Consider the following 20,879-nt stretch of genomic DNA (forward strand, 5'->3'; position numbering starts at 1 on the left):
GCACATTTTATTTGGTGCCTGCAGCCTCCTACTGTGCGGTAGTGTGTGTTATATCACGTTACATTTGTGATACAAAAATAAAAAGGGGTAACATTTTTCCAAAAATCACCACCAACCATCCCTTCGCCTATATACCAATATTTCATACAAATAAAATATCAAAACATCGTATAACTTTTCTGCAGTAAAATCTCGTACACCCAGGTACTTCTCGGCAGCAATCACCTACACTCATTAAAAACCCACTACCCTATTCCACTACTTTGACCCTACCTGCTCCTGCACCATGCCTACTGCCTGGGAGGACTGGACACCATCACTCAACACGCCCTGTAACTCTTCTGAAGTCAAATCTCATATACCCAAATACTTCTCTGCAGCTGCCACCACAACACCTATTTTCTGTGATTTACGTTCCATTTCTGCAATACAGTTGATAACCATTGCTATGAAAACTAAGAAGCCAACCTTACTGAAGCATGAATCACTCGTTGGCCTATCCCTCGGTGCTGGCACAAATCTATTACTCACTGGGATCCTCTCAGGATCCCTCACCCTTGACCCATCTCCCTCGACTTTCTTCACTGCCTCAGCATATGACACCTTCTGCACTACTCTGACTCTAGCCACCTCAACCTGCCTCTTTCGCACCGGACACTTCCGATCCCCAGGAACATGGGCACCCCTACAATTGACACACACAACTTTATCCACCAAAACTTCACAGTCCTCTGTCCCATGCCCTCCTGCACACTACCCACGTCTTGGAATCTCCCTCCTACACTCTGCTGTGACATGACCACAAGCGTGGCACCTGAAACACTGCAGTGGATTCGGCACAAAGGATCTAACGTAATAACTGATGTATCCTAACATGATCTTGTCGGGTAAAGACACTGACTCAACTCAGAAGGACTGACAGTGACTCCTCTGTTTCACCACGCTCCCCACCAGGCCTGCGTCACACCAAACGGTTCGCATCACAAACACCAGGAATCTTCAACTTCAATTGCTCCACCTCCACACTTAACGCTAAGCGAGAAATGCCTCCTTTCAATGGTGACCTGTTCCTAAGAGCAAAGCAAGAAACAGGTCTTGGCCAAAATTGTGTTCCTGCTTCAGTGGGGTAAGTGTGTGTGTGATCATCAGTAGCAAATTAGTACTATCCCCTGTCCAAAAGAAGGATTTATGACCTATGACTTAATGTGTACTGATTCAACTGCACCCAACTCCTTTCTCACTCACCCTGAAACCACAAATGGATCCGCCAAAAAACAAAGGTCCACTTTCTCACTCCTACTTAAACAGATTTTTCTTTACCATGACCAACGATGCCAAGCTCAGGTTCCAAGCTCTTCACCACACCTTCCATCTCACTTAACTCGCCCTCATTCACTTCCATTTCCCCTCCAGAACTCATTCAAATCCAACCTCTGCTTTCCTCATTCTCTTCAACATCTTCTTCCTCTCTTTCCACCTCCATTCCTCCTCAGAAATCCAAGTGTCTGTGTCCCTGTCCTAATATTCCCGTTCTTGTTCCATGGTTCGTCCTACGACCTCCTGCATACATATCTCTCTTCTTTCCTCTCCGATCAATTCATTCGGTTGGCTAACAACAAATCTAGTCCCAGATATTCCAATCTGACACCTTATTTGTCCAATCATGCGTCAGTCTGTATTTTAGATTTTAGATAAGGCTTAGACCTTGTAATGTTATGTGTGTAAATGACCTTCATCACTCTTTACTCAGGCGCAAGTGTGATACCCTCATGGATATGGATATCATTGGTGAGTAAATTCTATGTTAGAGGTCAGAGGGTCACGTTCAGTAAAGGACTCTATTCGATTCTGTTTATTCTCTTGTTGTGCGTTGTGCCCTAGCCCTAGCCATGCATTACGATATCTACATATATGTTCTAGTTCTGTGGTCCATGCTCTATGTTCTAATGTTCAAATGTTCCATTTCTATATTATGTGTTCTACCTCATTATTCTGAGTGTTACCTGTGTTCCAAACCTCATTTTGTGTGTCTTCTTTTCAGAGGGGTTGAATGAAGTGCGTCCTGCTGTGTACCGCACTGCAATGAAGCTCCGCTCCTTACAGAAACTCTGCCATAGTGAGTGTGTGTGTGTGTGTTTAAATGAAAGGCTTTTTAGGTGTGTGTAATCTGTTACAGTGTACGTTTGTAATGCTCTGAATGTGTGTTACAGTGCATGTTGTGACACTGCGGGAGCTCATCCCAGCCCTGTGCTCTCTGGGCGGAGCCCGGGACACTGGGGCGGGGCTTAGTGAACAGGAAGTGAGACAGTGCACAAACAGGATGTTCCAAAGCGTGTCACAGGAAGTACCTGGGCAGGTGTCGGCAGAGGCGCCAGAACAGACTTGCAGACTGCTGTACAGATTGTTTGACCGGTGAGGACACACAACTGTTCAAACACACAACTGTTCAAACACACTACTGTTCAAACACACACTACGTCTGTAAACTAAAGTGTGTATGTCTTTCCCAGGGGACAGACTGGCGCTGTCTGCCGCAGGTCAGTTGAAGCCGCTCTCATCTCTCTCTCAGCAGACACACTCTCAGCCAAACACAAGGGTAAGTAACACACAGACACACATGATATACACTATACACTGTTCATTCCCTGTGTGTGTTGCAGCTCTGGTTCGTCTGGCAGAGAGGTGCAGTGGGAGAGAGAGCGGTACGGTGAGCAGGAGTGGTCTCAGAGTCGTACTCCAAGACCTCAGCCAGGTTAGACATACACACACACACATCTGAGTACTACCTCACATGATTATCAAATAAAATTGTATTAGTCACATGCGTCAAATACGTAGACCTTACGGTGAAATGCTTACTTACGAGCGCCTTATCAACAATGTATTTTCCCAAAAATACGGATAAGAATAAGTAATTAAAGAGCAGCAGTAAAATAACAATAGCGAGACTATATACAGGGGGGTACCGATACAGAGTCAATGTGCGGGCGCACCGGTTAGTTGAGGTAGTATGTACATGTAGGTAGAGTTATTAAAGTGACTATGCATAGATGACAACAGAGAGTAGCAGTGGTGTAAAGAAGGGGGGGTACTGCAAATATTCTGGGTAGCCATTTGACTAGATGTCTAGCCTATGTGTGTGTGTGTGTGTGTCTGTAGGTGCCGGCTGTAGTGCAGGAGAACCATGTGTTTGGCTCAGCTGAGACAGCCGTTCGTTCCTGCTTCAGTGGGGTAAGTGTGTGTGATCGTCAGTAGCAAATGATTACTATCCCCTGTCCAAAAGAATGATTTATGACTTAATGTGTACTGATAAGAAACTTAGGGGGGGGTTAGGGGGGGTTGGTCATGGGGTTAGGAGGAGTTAGGGAGGGTTGGTCATGGGGTTAGGAGGAGTTAGGGAGGGGTTGGTCGTGGGGTTAGGAGGAGTTAGGGAGGGTTGGTTATGGGATTAGGAGGAGTTAGGGGGGGTTGGTCATGGGGTTAGGAGGAGTTAGGGGGGGTTGGTCATGGGGTTAGGAGGAGTTAGGGGGGGTTGGTCATGGGGTTAGGAGGGTTGGTTATGGGGTTAGGAGGAGTTAGGGGGGGTTGGTCATAGGGTTAGGAGGAGTTAGGGAGGGTTGGTCATGGGGTTAGGAGGGTTGGTCATGGGGTTAGGAGGAGTTAGGGGGGGTTGGTCATGGGGTTAGGAGGGTTGGCCATGGGGTTAGGAGGAGTTAGGGGGGGTTGGTCATGGGGTTAGGAGGGTTGGTTATGGGGTTAGGAGGAGTTAGGGGGGGTTGGTCATGGGGTTAGGAGGGTTGGTTATGGGGTTAGGAGGAGTTAGGGGGGGTTGGTCATGGGGTTAGGAGGGTTGGTTATGGGGTTAGGAGGAGTTAGGGGGGGTTGGTCATGGGGTTAGGAGGAGTTAGGGAGGGGTTGGTCATGGGGTTAGGAGGGTTGGTCATGGGGTTAGGAGGAGTTAGGGGGGGTTGGTCATGGGGTTAGGAGGGTTGGTCATGGGGTTAGGAGGAGTTAGGGGGGGTTGGTCATGGGGTTAGGAGGGTTGGTTATGGGGTTAGGAGGAGTTAGGGGGGGTTGGTCATGGGGTTAGGAGGGTTGGTTATGGGGTTAGGAGGAGTTAGGGGGGGTTGGTCATGGGGTTAGGAGGGTTGGTTATGGGGTTAGGAGGAGTTAGGGGGGGGTGGTCATGGGGTTAGGAGGAGTTAGGGAGGGGTTGGTCATGGGGTTAGGAGGGTTGGTCATGGGGTTAGGGGGGGTTGGTCACGGGGTTTGGAGGGTTGGTTATGGGGTTAGGAGGAGTTAGGGGGGGGTGGTCATGGGGTTAGGAGGAGTTAGGGAGGGGTTGGTCATGGGGTTAGGAGGGTTGGTCATGGGGTTAGGAGGGTTGGTCATGGGGTTAGGAGGGTTGGTCATGGGGTTAGGGGGGGTTGGTCATGGGGTTAGGAGGAGTTAGGGAGGGGTTGGTCATGGGGTTAGGAGGGTTGGTTATGGGGTTAGGAGGAGTTAGGGGGGGTTGGTCATGGGGTTAGGAGGGTTGGTTATGGGGTTAGGAGGAGTTAGGAGGAGTTAGGGGGGGTTGGTCATGGGGTTAGGAGGGTTGGTCATGGGGTTAGGAGGGTTGGTCATGGGGTTAGAAGGGTTGGTCATGGGGTTAGGGGGGGTTGGTCATGGGGTTAGGAGGGTTGGTTATGGGGTTAGGAGGAGTTAGGAGGAGTTAGGGGGGGTTGGTCATGGGGTTAGGAGGGTTGGTCATGGGGTTAGGAGGGTTGGTCATGGGGTTAGGAGGGTTGGTCATGGGGTTAGGGGGGGTTGGTTAGGAGGAGTTAGGAGGAGTTAGGGGGGGTTGGTCATGGGGTTAGGAGGGTTGGTTATGGGGTTAGGAGGAGTTAGGGGGGGTTGGTCATGGGGTTAGGAGGGGTTGGTCATGGGGTTAAGGGGGGTTGGTCATGGGGTTAGGGGGAGTTAGGGGGGGTTGGTCATGGGGTTAGGAGGAGTTAGGGGGGGTTGGTCATGGGGTTAGGAGGGGTTGGTCATGGGGTTAGGGGGGTTGGTCATGGGGTTAGGGGGGTTGGTCATGGGGTTAGGAGGAGTTAGGGGGGGTTGGTCATGGGGTTAGGAGGAGTTAGGGGGGGTTGGTCATGGGGTTAGGAGGGGTTGGTCATGGGGTTAGGGGGGTTGGTCATGGGGTTAGGAGGAGTTAGGGGGGTTTGGTCATGGGGTTAGGAGGAGTTGGGGGGGTTGGTCATGGGGTTAGGGGGGGTTGGTCATGGGGTAAGGGGAGGTTGGTCATGGGGTTAGGGGGGTTGGTCATGGGGTTAGAAGGAGTTAGGGGGGGTTGGTCATGGGGTTAGGGGGGGTTGGTCATGGGGTTAGGAGGAGTTAGGGGGGGTTGGTCATGGGGTTAGGGGGGATTGGTCATGGGGTTAGGAGGGGTTGGTCATGGGGTTAGGGGGGTTGGTCATGGGGTTAGGAGGAGTTAGGGGGGTTTGGTCATGGGGTTAGGAGGAGTTGGGGGGGTTGGTCATGGGGTTAGGGGGGGTTGGTCATGGGGTTAGGGGGGGTTGGTCATGGGGTTAGGGGGGTTGGTCATGGGGTTAGGAGGAGTTAGGGGGGGTTGGTCATGGGGTTAGGGGGGGTTGGTCATGGGGTTAGGAGGAGTTAGGGGGGGTTGGTCATGGGGTTAGGAGGAGTTAGGGGGGGTTGGTCATGGGGTTAGGAGGGTTGGTCATGGGGTTAGGAGGAGTTAGGGGGGGTTGGTCATGGGGTTAGGAGGGTTGGTTATGGGGTTAGGAGGAGTTAGGGGGGGTTGGTCATGGGGTTAGGAGGGTTGGTTATGGGGTTAGGGGGAGTTAGGGGGGGTTGGTCATGGGGTTAGGAGGAGTTGGGGGGGGGTGGTTATGGGGTTAGGAGGAGTTAGGGGGGGGGTTGGTCATAGGGTTAGGAGGGTTGGTCATGGGGTTAGGGGGGTTGGTCATGGGGTTAGGGGGGTTGGTCATGGGGTTAGTTGTGGTTGGTCATGGGGTTAGGAGGGGTTGGTCATGGGGTTAGGGGGGGTTGGTCATGGGGTTAGGAGGAGTTGGTCATGGGGTTAGGAAGAGTTAGGGGGGGTTGGTCATGGGGTTAGGAGGGGTTGGTCATGGGGTTAGGAGGGGTTGGTCATGGGGTTAGGAGGGGTTGGTCATGGGGTTAGGGGGGTTGGTCATGGGGTTAGGGGGGTTGGTCATGGGGTTAGGAGGAGTTAGGGGGGGTTGGTCATGGGGTTAGGAGGAGTTAGGGGGGGTTGGTCATGGGGTTAGGGGGGGTTGGTCATGGGGTTAGGAGGGGTTGGTCATGGGGTTAGGGGGGTTGGTCATGGGGTTAGGAGGAGTTAGGGGGGTTTGGTCATGGGGTTAGGAGGAGTTGGGGGGGTTGGTCATGGGGTTAGGGGGGGTTGGTCATGGGGTTAGGGGGGGTTGGTCATGGGGTTAGGGGGGTTGGTCATGGGGTTAGGAGGAGTTAGGGGGGGTTGGTCATGGGGTTAGGGGGGGTTGGTCATGGGGTTAGGAGGAGTTAGGGGGGGTTGGTCATGGGGTTACGAGGAGTTAGGGGGGGTTGGTCATGGGGTTAGGAGGGTTGGTCATGGGGTTAGGAGGGGTTGGTCATGGGGTTAGGGGGGTTGGTCATGGGGTTAGGAGGAGTTAGGGGGGGTTGGTTATGGGGTTAGGAGGGTTGGTTATGGGGTTAGGGGGAGTTAGGGGGGGGTTGGTCATGGGGTTAGGAGGAGTTAGGGGGGGGTGGTTATGGGGTTAGGAGGAGTTAGGGGGGGTTGGTCATAGGGTTAGGAGGGTTGGTCATGGGGTTAGGGGGGTTGGTCATGGGGTTAGGAGGGGTTGGGGGGTTGGTTATGGGGTTAGTTGTGGTTGGTCATGGGGTTAGGAGGGGTTGGGGGGTTGGTTATGGGGTTAGGAGGGGTTAGTTGTGGTTGGTCATGGGGTCATGAGTTGGTTATGGCCATGGGTTTAAGTCCGTCAAGATTCCTAGATCTGTGACTAAATGACTTAATAAATGACAGAAGACATTCTTTAGAGGTCACTACTCTCACACCCCTCCTTGGCTTTATTTATTCATGACTAAATGTTTTGAGTTTGACCCATCTTTGGATCCATTCCCTAGATCACAACATCTATGAGTAAATGATCCATCTGGTTTACAGGAGAATAGGGTCAGGACAATAGGGTCAGGACAATAGGGACAGGAGAACAGGGTCAGGGTCAAGAGAACAGGGTTAGGAGAACAGGGTCAGGAGAACAGGGTCAGGGTTAGGAGAACAGGGACAGGAGAACAGGGTCAGGAGAACAGGGTCAGGAGAACAGGGTTAGGATTAGGAGAACAGGGACAGGAGAACAGGGTTAGGAGAATAGGGACAGGAGAACAGGGTTAGGATTAGGAGAACAGGGTCAGGAGAACAGGGTTTGGAGAACAGGGTTAGGGTTAGGGGAACAGGGTCAGGGTTAGGAGAACAGGGACAGGAGAACAGGGACAGGAAAACAGGGTTAGGAGAATAGGGACAGGAGAACAGGGTTAGGATTAGGAGAACAGGGTCAGGAGAATAGGGACAGGAGAACAGGGTCAGGAGAATAGAGACAGGAGAACAGGGTCAGGAGAATAGGGACAGGAGAATAGGGTCAGGGTCAGGAGAATAGGGACAGGAGAATGGGGACAGGAGAACAGGGTCAGGAGAACAGGGTCAGGAGAATAGGGTCAGGAGAATGGGGACAGGAGAACAGGGTCAGGAGAATAGGGTCAGGAGAACAGGGTCAGGAGAATAGGGTCAGGAGAACAGGGTCAGGAGAATAGGGTTAGGGTTAGGAGAACATGGTTAGTGCTAGGAGAACAGGGTCAGGAGAACATGGTTAGGGTCAGGAGAACATGGTTAGGGTCAGGAGAATAGGGTTAGGGTTAGGATAACAGGGTCAGGGTCAGGAGAATAGGGTTAGGGTCAGGAGAATAGGGTTAGGGTCAGGAAAACAGGGTTAGGGTCATGAGAATAGGGTTAGGGTTAGGAGAACAGGGTCAGGGTTAGGAGAACAGGGTCAGGGTTAGGAGAATAGGGACAGGAGAACAGGGACAGGATAACAGGGTTAGGAGAATAGGGACAGGAGAACAGGGTCAGGAGAAAAGGGACAGGAGAACAGGGTCAGGAGAATAGGGACAGGAGAATAGGGTTAGGGTCATGAGAATAGGGTTAGGGTCAGGAGAACAGGGTTAGGGTCAGGAGAATAGGGTTAGGGTCAGGAGAATAGGGTTAGGGTCAGGAGAATAGGGTTAGGGTCAGGAGAACGGGGTTAGGGTCAGGAGAATAGGGTTAGGAGAACAGGGTTAGGAGAATAGGGTTAGGGTCATGAGAATAGGGTTAGGGTCAGGAGAATAGGGTTAGGGTCAGGAGAACGGGGTTAGGGTCAGGAGAATAGGGTTAGGAGAACAGGGTTAGGAGAATAGGGTTAGGGTCATGAGAATAGGGTTAGGGTCAGGAGAACAGGGTTAGGGTCAGGAGAATAAAGTTAGGGTCAGGAGAATAGGGTTAGGGTCAGGAGAACAGGGTTAGGGTCAGGAGAATAGGGTTAGGGTCAGGAGAACAGGGTTAGGGTCAGGAGAACAGGGTTAGGGTCAGGAGAACAGGGTTAGGGTCAGGAGAATAGGGTTAGGGTCAGGAGAACATGGTTAGGGTCAGGAGAACAGGGTTAGGGTCATGAGAATAGGGTTAGGGTCAGGAGAACAGGGTTAGGGTCAGGAGAACAGGGTTAGGGTCAGGAGAATAGGGTTAGGGTCAGGAGAATAGGGTTAGGGTCAGGAGAATAGGGTTAGGGTCAGGAGAACAGGGTTAAGGTCATGAGAATAGGGTTAGGGTCAGGAGAATAGGGTTAGGGTCAGGAGAATAGGGTTAGGGTTAGGGTCAGGAGAATAGGGTTAGGAGAACAGGGTTAGGAGAACTGGGTCAGGAGAATAGGGTTAGGGTCAGGAGAACAGGGTTAGGGTTAGGAGAACAGGGTCAGGAGAACATGGTTAGGGTCATGAGAATAGGGTTAGGGTCAGGAGAATAGGGTTAGGGTCAGGAGAATAGGGTTAGGGTCAGGAGAACATGGTTAGGGTCAGGAGAATAGGGTTAGGGTTAGGAGAACAGGGTCAGGGTCAGGAGAATAGGGTTAGGGTCAGGAGAATAGGGTTAGGGTCAGGAGAACAGGGTTAGGGTCATGAGAATAGGGTTAGGGTTAGGAGAACAGGGTCAGGGTTAGGAGAACAGGGTCAGGGTTAGGAGAATAGGGACAGGAGAACAGGGACAGGAGAATAGGGACAGGAGAATAGGGTTAGGGTCATGAGAATAGGGTTAGGGTCAGGAGAACAGGGTTAGGGTCAGGAGAATAGGGTTAGGGTCAGGAGAATAGGGTTAGGGTCAGGAGAATAGGGTTAGGGTCAGGAGAACGGGGTTAGGGTCAGGAGAATAGGGTTAGGAGAACAGGGTTAGGAGAATAGGGTTAGGGTCATGAGAATAGGGTTAGGGTCAGGAGAATAGGGTTAGGGTCAGGAGAACGGGGTTAGGGTCAGGAGAATAGGGTTAGGAGAACAGGGTCAGGAGAATAGGGTTAGGGTCATGAGAATAGGGTTAGGGTCAGGAGAACAGGGTTAGGGTCAGGAGAATAGGGTTAGGGTCAGGAGAATAGGGTTAGGGTCAGGAGAACAGGGTTAGGGTCAGGAGAATAGGGTTAGGGTCAGGAGAACAGGGTTAGGGTCAGGAGAACAGGGTTAGGGTCAGGAGAACAGGGTTAGGGTCAGGAGAATAGGGTTAGGGTCAGGAGAACAGGGTTAGGGTCAGGAGAACAGGGTTAGGGTCAGGAGAATAGGGTTAGGGTCAGGAGAATAGGGTTAGGGTCAGGAGAATAGGGTTAGGGTCAGGAGAACAGGGTTAGGGTCAGGAGAATAGGGTTAGGGTCAGGAGAACAGGGTTAGGGTCAGGAGAACAGGGTTAGGGTCAGGAGAACAGGGTTAGGGTCAGGAGAATAGGGTTAGGGTCAGGAGAACATGGTTAGGGTCAGGAGAACAGGGTTAGGGTCATGAGAATAGGGTTAGGGTCAGGAGAACAGGGTTAGGGTCAGGAGAACAGGGTTAGGGTCAGGAGAATAGGGTTAGGGTCAGGAGAATAGGGTTAGGGTCAGGAGAATAGGGTTAGGGTCAGGAGAACAGGGTTAAGGTCATGAGAATAGGGTTAGGGTCAGGAGAATAGGGTTAGGGTCAGGAGAATAGGGTTAGGGTCAGGAGAATAGGGTTAGGAGAACAGGGTTAGGAGAACAGGGTCAGGAGAATAGGGTTAGGGTCAGGAGAACAGGGTTAGGGTTAGGAGAACAGGGTCAGGAGAACATGGTTAGTGTCATGAGAATAGGGTTAGGGTCAGGAGAATAGGGTTAGGGTCAGGAGAATAGGGTTAGGGTCAGGAGAACATGGTTAGGGTCAGGAGAATAGGGTTAGGGTTAGGAGAACAGGGTCAGGGTCAGGAGAATAGGGTTAGGGTCAGGAGAATAGGGTTAGGGTCAGGAGAACAGGGTTAGGGTCATGAGAATAGGGTTAGGGTTAGGAGAACAGGGTCAGGGTTAGGAGAACAGGGTCAGGGTTAGGAGAATAGGGACAGGAGAACAGGGACAGGAGAATAGGGACAGGAGAATAGGGTTAGGGTCATGAGAATAGGGTTAGGGTCAGGAGAACAGGGTTAGGGTCAGGAGAATAGGGTTAGGGTCAGGAGAATAGGGTTAGGGTCAGGAGAATAGGGTTAGGGTCAGGAGAACGGGGTTAGGGTCAGGAGAATAGGGTTAGGAGAACAGGGTTAGGAGAATAGGGTTAGGGTCATGAGAATAGGGTTAGGGTCAGGAGAATAGGGTTAGGGTCAGGAGAACGGGGTTAGGGTCAGGAGAATAGGGTTAGGAGAACAGGGTTAGGAGAATAGGGTTAGGGTCATGAGAATAGGGTTAGGGTCAGGAGAACAGGGTTAGGGTCAGGAGAATAGGGTTAGGGTCAGGAGAATAGGGTTAGGGTCAGGAGAATAGGGTTAGGGTCAGGAGAACAGGGTTAGGGTCAGGAGAACAGGGTTCGGGTCAGGAGAACAGGGTTAGGGTCAGGAGAATAGGGTTAGGGTCAGGAGAACATGTTTAGGGTCAGGAGAACAGGGTTAGGGTCATGAGAATAGGGTTAGGGTCAGGAGAACAGGGTTAGGGTCAGGAGAACAGGGTTAGGGTCAGGAGAATAGGGTTAGGGTCAGGAGAATAGGGTTAGGGTCAGGAGAATAGGGTTAGGGTCAGGAGAACAGGGTTAAGGTCATGAGAATAGGGTTAGGGTCAGGAGAATAGGGTTAGGGTCAGGAGAATAGGGTTAGGGTCAGGAGAACAGGGTTAAGGTCATGAGAATAGGGTTAGGGTCAGGAGAACAGGGTTAGGGTCAGGAGAATAGGGTTAGGGTCAGGAGAATAGGGTTAGGGTCAGGAGAATAGGGTTAGGGTCAGGAGAATAGGGTTAGGGTCAGGAGAACAGGGTTAGGGTCAGGAGAATAGGGTTAGGGTCAGGAGAATAGGGTTAGGAGAACAGGGTTAGGAGAATACATTCTTCTTTTCTTTTTCCATTAGTTTTGATAGTACTCATTTGTAATCACATGTAGATGATGAGCGTTTATGTAAATAGTCAGCAGTTAGATAGATGCTGAAGGTGTTTGTGTGTGTGTGTGTGTAGGTGGTGAGTGCGTGTGTTTGTGAGGAGCATGTCCTCTCATGGCTGCAGTGTGAGCCCTGTCTGTTGCTGTGGCTCCCCACCCTGTACCGCCTGTCAGTCAGCGAGAACGTCACACACTCCGTACGCTGCCACACCTGCAAGGCCTACCCCATCACTGGACTTAGGTGGGTGTCTGTGCTCCATATTCTTCTGCATGATGTGTGTGTCTGTGTGTCTCAGAGTCTCTCTCTGTGTTGTAGGTATCGCTGTATGAAGTGTGTGTGTGTCTGTGTAATGTGTGCGTGTGTGTGTGTCTGTGTGTCTCAGAGTCTCTCTCTGTGTTGTAGGTATCGCTGGATGAAGTGTGTGTGTGTCTGTGTAATGTGTGCGTGTGTGTGTGTCTGTGTGTCTCAGAGTCTCTCTCTGTGTTGTAGGTATCGCTGGATGAAGTGTGTGTGTGTCTGTGTAATGTGTGCGTGTGTGTGTCTGTGTGTCTCAGAGTCTCTCTCTGTGTTGTAGGTATCGCTGTATGAAGTGTGTGTGTGTCTGTGTAATGTGTGCGTGTGTGTGTGTCTGTGTGTCTCAGAGTCTCTCTCTGTGTTGTAGGTATCGCTGGATGAAGTGTGTGTGTGTCTGTGTAATGTGTGCGTGTGTGTGTGTCTGTGTGTCTCAGAGTCTCTCTCTGTGTTGTAGGTATCGCTGGATGAAGTGTGTGTGTGTCTGTGTAATGTGTGCGTGTGTGTGTCTCAGACTCTCTCTGTGTTGTAGGTATCGCTGTATGAAGTGCGTGTGTGTCTCAGAGTCTCTTTCTGTGTTGTAGGTATCGCTGTATGAAGTGTGTGTGTCTGTGTGTCTCAGACTCTCTGTCTTTGTTGTAGGTATCGCTGTATGAAGTGTGTGTGTGTGTGTCTCAGACTCTCTCTCTCTCTGTGTTGTAGGTATCGCTGTATGAAGTGTGTGAACCTTCATCTGTGCCAAACCTGCTTTCTGACAGAGAGACACACAAAAAAACACAAGAGCTCCCACCCAGTGCTGGAGCACTGCACTCAGGTACACACGCACACGCACACGCACACACACACACACTTGTGATTGATGGTTGTGTTTCGTCTCCAGCCATCCTGGAAAGAGTCCCTAACCTCATTAGCATACAGCGCCCGCCACGCCTTGTTACCACGGCGATACACACACAGGGAGGCAGAGAGGAGAAGGGGCCTAATCGGGGCGGAGTCACGAGGGGAGCCGCAGACGAGGTAGACCAATCAGAGATGGACCTGTGTGTACACCAAAAGAGAAGAAAAATGTTTGTTTTAGTTTAAAAAAAGGCTCCCCTACATGTTTCCATTGTATTTTCTGTGTTAACAGCTTCACTACACCTGACCCTTCACCTCAGTCTGCCGCTGAGGACAAACCGCCTGACGACAGAGCCCCTCCCACTAATCCTCCCCAATTGCTGGCCACACCCCCAGCTGTTAGGACCAGGAAGGCATCTAAAGCCCTGCAAACTGAGGAAGAGCAGGAGGAAGCACAGCCACAGGTGACCTTTCACCTCTACCCATCTCCCTTCACACCTCACCTCTCAGCCCAGTGGATTTTTAGTACGGTTCAGATTTATGCTAAATGAATCTTCAGAAGATTATTGATGCGCTCCACTAGATCCTCTATTGATTCATGTCTGTTGTTTCTGTCCCCAGAGGAGAGACTCTGTCCTCATTAAGGACATCAGGGACCTGCAGAGGGACAAACGGTGAGCCTCAATCACTGTAGCACTCTAACCTCCTAACCCAGCACCTAACCTATAGTCTGGGTGATGCTCATTACACTGTGTGTGTGTGTGTGTGTGTGTGTGTGTGTGTGTGTGTGTGTGTGTGTGTGTGTGTGTGTGTGTGTGTGTGTGTGTGTGTGTGTGTGTGTGTGTGTGTGTCCAGGCTGCTGGAGAAGGAGCTGCAGGTGTGGAGGGTAACGGTTCAGTCGGAGCAGGGCTCTCTGGAGGACCGCTGCTCTGAGATGGAGGCCAACATGGAAACTCTGAGACAACACAACCTCAGACTGCAGGACATGATCTCACAGGTAGACACACACACACACACACACACAACCTCAGACTGCAGGATATGATCTCACAGGTAGACACGCATATGTGTATGCATGCACACACACACTCAGGTTGCAGGATATGCTCACAGGTAGACACACACACACACGTGCATGCATGTGCGCACACACACACACACACACACACCTCAGACTACAGGCCTGACTCGCTGTGTTAAAATTTCTTCCCTCTTCCTTTCAACAGGCTCTTAGCATGTCAGGGACACATGCTGACGTCATGCCTCATGCTAATGTCATCCCACATGCTAAATACAGGCCAGAGAGAGACATAGCCTGTCCTGTAGAGTCCCAGAGCTCTGCATCTTCCTCTGGATCCACAGAAAGAGAAGAGGAGGAGGAGAGGGAAGAAAAGGCAAGGGAAGAGGAGGAAGAATGTTGCACAGCAAAGATGCAGAGGAATGAGATGAAGACAGAAGAACAGAGAGGTGATGATGATGAAGAGGAGCAGACTGAGACTGACTCAGTCACAGAGACTCACACTCCCACAATGCATGGGAGAATTACCTCTAACCCACAGCCCTGTGATGGACAGGTCACTGGGCCAATGAAAGACCAGAGTGTCTCTGAAGAGGAGTATTCTGGGATGTGTAGTTTAGTGGAGGAGGAGCGACTGTGTGAGCTGGTTCAACAACTAATAAGTGAGCTGTCGCTACACACTCACACACATATAGGTGAGTTTACGGATGAGCTCTCTAGTTCTACACACTACTACACTTATATGTGTATGTAGTTGTGTGAAGGTGTGTAGTTGTGTGTGTGTGTATTAAGGTATGAGTATGTTTCTCCAGACTGCAGACAGGAGTTGGAGTTGTTGGAGGCTGCAGAGGAAGTGGGGGATTCTGTGTGTCATCTCGTCTATGCAGTGAACACACACTCCGTCCCAAACGCACACACTTCATGCCCCATCCTCCTACACAACCACAGGCCAGGGCATGTATCCAGAAGGCTTCTCTAGACTTTGACGCCTGATGATGTGAGTTATTGTGTAAATTCCATACTTTCCTGTGTATGAAACTGATATTTGTATGAAGTACAGTTGTACTGAAATGATTCTGCTCTTTTATTAGCGAAACCTATGACAAAATATTTTAATTCATGTGCATTATTTATTAAATAAACAAGCTTTTGACAAAGTCCTTATAAACGTAAAAAAATATCCTGATTGTAAAAAATAAAACTGAGAACCCAACAACCACCATGTCAATACAGACAGCTTGAAAAACATCCTGCTAACTATTCTGCTGCTGGTTTCTGTGCAAAACATGACCGTATGAGAGAAGGATGGGAAGCAGAGGAGAGGAAGAGGCAATCTCTCCTCCACATTCTTTCTCACCCCATCTCTTCAGAGAGCCAGGGTACATCTCAATAGATGCTCCTTGTCTCCTCTCCTTCATCTGCACTGAAAGCAGGACAGGGGAAAGCAATGTGGAAACAGTCAACGTTTCAGGTAGAATTGTAATGAAGTGGCGCAGACATAGCTCTTATCATGTGAAGTAGTGACATTTGTATCTGCTACATTATGAACATTCACCCTGCTAAACACGGCCATCTTATTTCATGTCAGTGCGGCTGGAGGAAAGGAGACAAGGAAAGGAAGCCGCTGTAGACTGTTGAGATGCATCCCGTCATCTCCTCACTCTCCTCCTCAGTGTCCGGGTGGGCAGTGGAGCAGGGGTTTGTCGGGGGGACGACCGGCGGCTTGGTGTTCTGATGGCCTGTTTCAGAGGGGTCGAAGTGACCCCCCTGGCTGGGCTTTTGGGCCTTGGGAGTTTCTTACTCTCTGCAACCCGTCGCGAGGGCCCTTTCCTGGGGTCGACTGTGGGAGAGAGGTCCTGGGGTGGTGGAGGTTTAGGTGGAGGGCTGATTTGAGGTGGTCGCCCCCTTTTTGAGCTGCGTCTTGCTGGTTGCCGTTCTCCCCTACCCCCTCTTGTCCAAGGCCTGTACGGAGAAGAGGGGTCTTTCTCAGGGGTTAGAGGTCGGTCCGTCTTTAACTTCCGTTCCCGTCCTCCTCCTCTCCGCCTCCGCTGCCGGGCCACTTCTGGGTTAGAGTTTGTGTCGGGAGAGAGCGTGCTCAGTAGAAATCGGCTGCTATTGGACAGAGAGGAGCGGCTGAAGGGCGTAGTCACAGATGACCCTGCCGCCGACGTTCCCGACGTTCCAGCCCCAAATGACCCCCCTGCCTCTAAGAGTGACCCTGACGCCACACTGTCCCCGCTGCGACCCCTCCTCCTACCCCCCGACCCATCTCTCCCTCCCTCTCCCCCCTGTCTCTCTGAATTGATGTCTGGACTCAGGCTCCTGAACAGTTGTCTGACCACGTGGGACTGGGGGGGTCTGGGGAGGCCAGAGGAGGAGGGGGTGAGGTTCAAGCCCTTGGGGGGGGTCTTCAGAATGCGGTGGGTGGCAGGGTCATAGTACCTCAAAGGAACCCTTTTGTATTTGACCTTGGCCCCCACGTTGCCTTCACACCCGTCACATGACCTTTTCCTGCCGCGGTTGCCCCTGGCGATGGGTCTGAGGCGGGGCTTGGGGTCAAAGGGAGGGGTTTCGGGGGAGGAGAGGACATAGATCAGAGTGGTTTGGGGCTGCAGGGGGGTCATGATGCGGGAGTAGGAGACAGGCAGGCGGAGAGAGCACAGCCTTGTCTTCATCTCTGGGGTCTTCTCCTGGTCAACGCCGGGGTCCTGACAGGGCAGCGTTAGGATGTCCGGGGATGTGCCTGTCTGGTCCAGTGTTCTCTGTCGGATAGTGGGGATGATGGCTGCTGTAGTCTGTGTCCCGTGACTCACTTTGACCACCTGACACCTGGACGCCAGGCGATAACTCCTACCAACTTTCCTCCGCCTAAGCACCTCCCTCCCCCTCATGTGGCATTCTGGGTTGTCATCTTCATTGTCATGGTCACCAAGGGGAACCCACCCCCCGTCTTCCATCCCCTCCTTCTGGCCACGCCCCATATCTCTGCTGCTCCGCTTCCCGTGCCTGTGAATGACATCATCAGAAATATGAACATGAGAGAGAAAAGTAGCCGTTTGGTGGATTTCAATGATGTAGAAATACTCCTGATGAGTCAGGTCAAAATCTGGTCTGTGCGTACCTGGCGAGGGATTCGCTTTTGAAGTAGCAGAGGAATCTTCCTTGTCGGAACTCTCGGACCATGTTCTCCACCTTCTGCTCGTCCTCCAGCAGCACCTGGGTCCACGTCTTCCCCAGGAAGGACACGGGGATGTGGGGGAGTGCAGGGAGAATCTCCTCCACTGTTCGTTCCATTTCTCCCTCTGTCTCCCCCGCTGTCCTAGTCTCAGGGTTGAGGGCAGAATCCAGCTGGCTGGTGTACATCTGGTCCTCCATGTTCACCTGTACCTCCATGAGACAGGCCAGGGCCCTGCCCTCCCACTCCCCTCCACCCTGCCTTAAGCCCACTACCACAGGGATGTCCTTCCTCCGCTCCTGCCCCCTCCCGATAGCCACCTGCACAGGGCTATCCCAGTCCTCCGACCCCGAACTCACTCCCAGTGAGCCAGGGAGGCTAAGGTGGAAGCTGTCCGTATCCCCCCTTGCCTCCCCTCTCTCCCCCCCTGTCCATATGTTGTGGTCCCTCTGGTGGTGTTGTGTGGGACTGCGGCCGTAGCAGTGTCTCTGGATCACCTCCTCTATTGTGTCCCCCTCAGGGTCGGAGTGGTCACCGGAGAACGCCAGCTCCTTCTGGGTCTCCCTCCGCCTCCAGGGGGGCACCCCCGCCCACGCGGCCCAGCCAGTGTTTACCGTCCGGGGCTTGGGGTCTGTGGTCCGGTCCCTTGGCTTGTAGGGAGGCTGGTTCTCTGGTGTTTCCTGGGTTCTCTGGTCTGTTGGGGTAGCAGAGGCGGGGGAGCGGGGAGGATGGATGGAGGAAGAGGAGGAGTTGCTCCCTCTCTCTCTCCGCCGGTTGGTCTTCCTGTGTGCTTTCCGGTGGACCGGAGGAGGGGTTTGCTTCTGGCTACAAGGTCTTGTGGGGTGTGTTGGTAAGTAGTCAGGGGAAGGTGTGTGTGAGTGAGTCCCTTCCCCAGAACTTGGTCTTATATCCTGGTCTGGAGCAATTGGGGTTAACCTCTCTGACTCCGCCTTTCCCCCTCTACCTTCTTCTGGTTGGCTGGTCCTTGTTTCTGAGGCAACATCCGCTTCCTGTATGTAAACAAGCTGACAGGAAGAGTCGTCAGAGCTGGGCATGTGCTCTCGGGTTCCGAACGACGCCCCGTCATCGTCGCTGGCGCAGAGATCCAATAGCTCCTCCCTGGGAACCAGCGGGCTGCTCGGAGATGGCAGGTCAGCGTGGGTGGGGCTTAAGACACACAGAAAGGTAAATCAGAGGAAAGAGACTAGGGCTGACAGAAATCATACTGACAGGGATAGAGAGTTGAGGGTGATGTTAACGGATTGTGTGAGTGCGTTACCGAGGGTCGTTGTAGAGGTGCGGGTGATGCTGGATTACGTCCGATAGGAATCTCTCCATCAGGCTTCCAGAGGGGACGTAGGTGCGAGTACTATGAACCACCTCCCTGTGTCTGGGGCTTAGGATGTGCTGCTCCACGTTGTTGTAGAGTATCTGGCAGCAGCTGCAGTAGCCCTGTCTGGGGGGAGGAACTCTGGATGGCCCGGGCTGCTCCTCCTCCCTCTCCCCCCTTGAGAAGACAGAGAACACAACATGTAACACAACACAACTGATGTGGACACAACCAAAACACGATCATGACAAATAGCCCCTGTGGGTGTTTGTTGACTCACCTGCGAACAGTGTCCATCTCCTTCTGTGGATCTGTCTGACCCTGCTCTGCATCTGTCAGACAAACAGAACATAACTTCATGTATCAGAGATACTCCACAGCTAGCTTGAAATATTGCAAATGGTGCTATCGAATTGGATCCTTTTCTATACGTTGTCAAGCGGGCGGTCACGTGTGTTAGAGGACCCTGGCTCAAACCTAGTCAGAGGCAAGTTCATAGAGGCAGCGCTATATGCTAATCTTGCACACTGACGCCGTTTACGCTCAGACAATACAAACTTGCATGCACGCTCACAAGCATTCCGCTACAACCGCAATAACATCTGCTAAACACATGTATGTGACAAATAAAATTTGATTGGAGTAGGCTAGTAGTACTTTCTGTCCTCTTACCTTGAGCAGAGGGGCCAGACTGCTCGTCAGCAGGCATTTGGTGTTCTACATCTGAAAACACACACACAGAGACTAAAATATAAATGTGTATCCTGTACATAAAAGTTGTGTGGCTTGTTGTGAAATAAAGCATATCCAAAACACCAGAAACGAACTCACTCGCTGGGGAGGAGTCAGGGAAGCTTCAGTCTCAGACTGGCCAATCACATTATGTCAGATCAGTCTCCCATCTCCAAGGGCAACCTGATTCTGGACCAACTACTGAAGTAGTGATACATGGCAATTAAAAGATGCGGCATTTCAGAGGTTATTTGCTTTTCCAGCAATGCCATAAGGATACAACAAAAGTTATCTGGCTAGTTTACAATTCCAATGTTATTGCTTAGGCCTACTGAGATCTGTATCTTGAATGTAGGCTATTTATTCCAAGGCGCGTGGCGTTCCATTGGAAATCTGCAGATCGCGCGAAAGTTAGGTGGCTAGACAGCAAGCTACGCCGTGATTGGTTGGAACGAGGACACGCTAGGCACAGAAAGCCAACTTGGCCTTCTGCTCTGTCCTCGATTAGCTTTCTCAAAAGAAATCACAATTTCGCTTTTACAGCAAGGAGCTAGCTGGATGACTGCAATCTGCAACACTACTGATATGCATAATTAATAAACACAACATAGCTTTAGGTATCTAGCAAGTAACGTAGTTTTAAAACAGTTGGGAAATAGCTGATTTCGTTATGCTAGCTAGCTAGTAGTAGCAGCCTCACTGACGTTAGCTAACCATGCTTGCACGGGGAGATTCCGGGACTAAAAACATGATAGAGAAATATAATACAGTAGAGACCCGTTGTAAATTTTAACGAGTTTCGTTTCCATATCCACACAAACATGCCTTCCCGCCTTTTCACCTGTTTTGTTATTCCATTCGGTTCTGTTCGGCATCCGTATTTTGCTCTTCTCGGAGAAGTGACGTTTACCCGGCTTGGCGGACACGAATTCCTACCGGTACCAGAGATTACGGAAGAGGAAGCAAGACATCCATCTCGCAAATATTTGTTGGTTCATTTAACGTTAGTCAATGAACTAAGCAGACCACCCAGATGTCGCATTTGTGTCTATAGGAGGCACCCACTCCCCCGGAACTGTGGCCATTTTTCGTCAATGTTAACGGCTTGAGTAAGATCTTCATCCACCAGCTTTGGTACAGCCATTTAACTATGCTGTGGCAACATCATTCAAAGGGAAGTTACACTGCCGAGTCTCACTTACCTCTTAACATTTCAGAATGACAGCTGTAAAGCAACCATGTACGTTTTTGGAAGACCCGACCAAATGCACATAGTTTTTTTATAAATCTTTGTTGGTTATTACGGCATTGTCGGAACCAGAAGCACAAGCATTTCGCTGCACTCGCAGTAACATTTGCTAACCATGTGACAAATAAAATTTGATTTAAATCTGTCACTAGACTGCTCGCCCGAAACGAGGTAACTCGGGGTCGTCCAGGTATCCCCATGGGATGAAATTACAAACCTTTTGGAATAGTTGAACATAAGGCCCGAGGTAAGTCTCAGATCTTATACTTGTCTGAGATGGCAGCCGGTTACCTTCACCTTTGTGCTCACTACGTAATGTTTACTGATGCTACTCAGAACACAAGACCTAAGCCTGTGTTTACCACAGTTCATTTGGTGTTTATCCCAAAAACAAACTACGCCTCTAAATAGATTCCCAACAAACCATTTCTATGCGTTCATTACCATTAAACTGCTGAAAATACAATATTTGTGTTTATTGAATACATTTCAGCAGTTTAGATGGTACTATGATTATCTACATAACCTGTTTTAACCAGGAAATGGCAGTGATTTCAGCATATTGCACCCTCAGAG

The 20,879-nt window shown here is 51.0% G+C and overlaps 2 protein-coding genes across 5 annotated transcripts; one reads left to right on the forward strand and one right to left on the reverse strand.

Annotated features, from left to right (window-relative positions):
* Positions 1–1,711: 1,711 nt before the first annotated feature.
* dytn (dystrotelin) lies at positions 1,712–15,036 on the forward strand. The gene is made up of 14 exons (XM_055928318.1): positions 1,712–1,788; positions 2,042–2,116; positions 2,211–2,412; positions 2,511–2,596; positions 2,661–2,752; positions 3,160–3,231; positions 11,748–11,911; positions 12,665–12,776; positions 12,843–12,979; positions 13,092–13,263; positions 13,421–13,473; positions 13,655–13,796; positions 14,026–14,512; positions 14,630–15,036. The coding sequence occupies exons 1-14, from the start codon at positions 1,716–1,718 to the stop codon at positions 14,794–14,796; spliced, it is 2,034 nt and encodes a 677-aa protein (XP_055784293.1). The 5' UTR covers positions 1,712–1,715; the 3' UTR covers positions 14,797–15,036.
* On the reverse strand, positions 14,928–20,876 carry zdbf2 (zinc finger, DBF-type containing 2). 4 transcript variants are annotated; one of them, XM_055928314.1, is made up of 6 exons: positions 19,896–20,876; positions 18,995–19,045; positions 18,603–18,654; positions 18,272–18,499; positions 16,939–18,159; positions 14,928–16,823 (listed from the first exon to the last, which is right to left on the reverse strand). In XM_055928314.1, the coding sequence occupies exons 1-6, from the start codon at positions 19,927–19,929 to the stop codon at positions 15,467–15,469; spliced, it is 2,943 nt and encodes a 980-aa protein (XP_055784289.1). In that variant the 5' UTR covers positions 19,930–20,876; the 3' UTR covers positions 14,928–15,466. The 4 variants fall into 4 exon arrangements, with proteins under 4 accessions (XP_055784289.1, XP_055784288.1, XP_055784286.1 ...); XM_055928313.1 differs by having other exon boundaries at positions 18,995–19,252; XM_055928311.1 differs by having other exon boundaries at positions 18,995–19,255.
* Positions 20,877–20,879: the final 3 nt, after the last annotated feature.

Source organism: Salvelinus fontinalis, chromosome 7, assembly GCF_029448725.1.
Source record: "Salvelinus fontinalis isolate EN_2023a chromosome 7, ASM2944872v1, whole genome shotgun sequence".
Taxonomy (NCBI): domain Eukaryota; kingdom Metazoa; phylum Chordata; class Actinopteri; order Salmoniformes; family Salmonidae; genus Salvelinus; species Salvelinus fontinalis.

Excerpts from the sequence above, each read along its gene's own strand:
- zdbf2 (XM_055928313.1), bottom strand. The coding sequence starts at position 19,127 with ATGCTTTATTTCACAACAAGCCACACAACTTTTATGTACAGGATACAC. Across the intron at positions 18,500-18,602 it reads GAGATGGACACTGTTCGCAG|GGGGGAGAGGGAGGAGGAGC; the intron begins GTGAGTCAACAA and ends TGTCTTCTCAAG. Across the intron at positions 18,160-18,271 it reads CACCTCTACAACGACCCTCG|CCCCACCCACGCTGACCTGC; the intron begins GTAACGCACTCA and ends GTGTGTCTTAAG.
- dytn (XM_055928318.1), top strand. The coding sequence starts at position 1,716 with ATGTGTGTAAATGACCTTCATCACTCTTTACTCAGGCGCAAGTGTGAT. Across the intron at positions 2,413-2,510 it reads CTGTACAGATTGTTTGACCG|GGGACAGACTGGCGCTGTCT; the intron begins GTGAGGACACAC and ends TGTCTTTCCCAG. Across the intron at positions 2,597-2,660 it reads ACTCTCAGCCAAACACAAGG|CTCTGGTTCGTCTGGCAGAG; the intron begins GTAAGTAACACA and ends TGTGTGTTGCAG.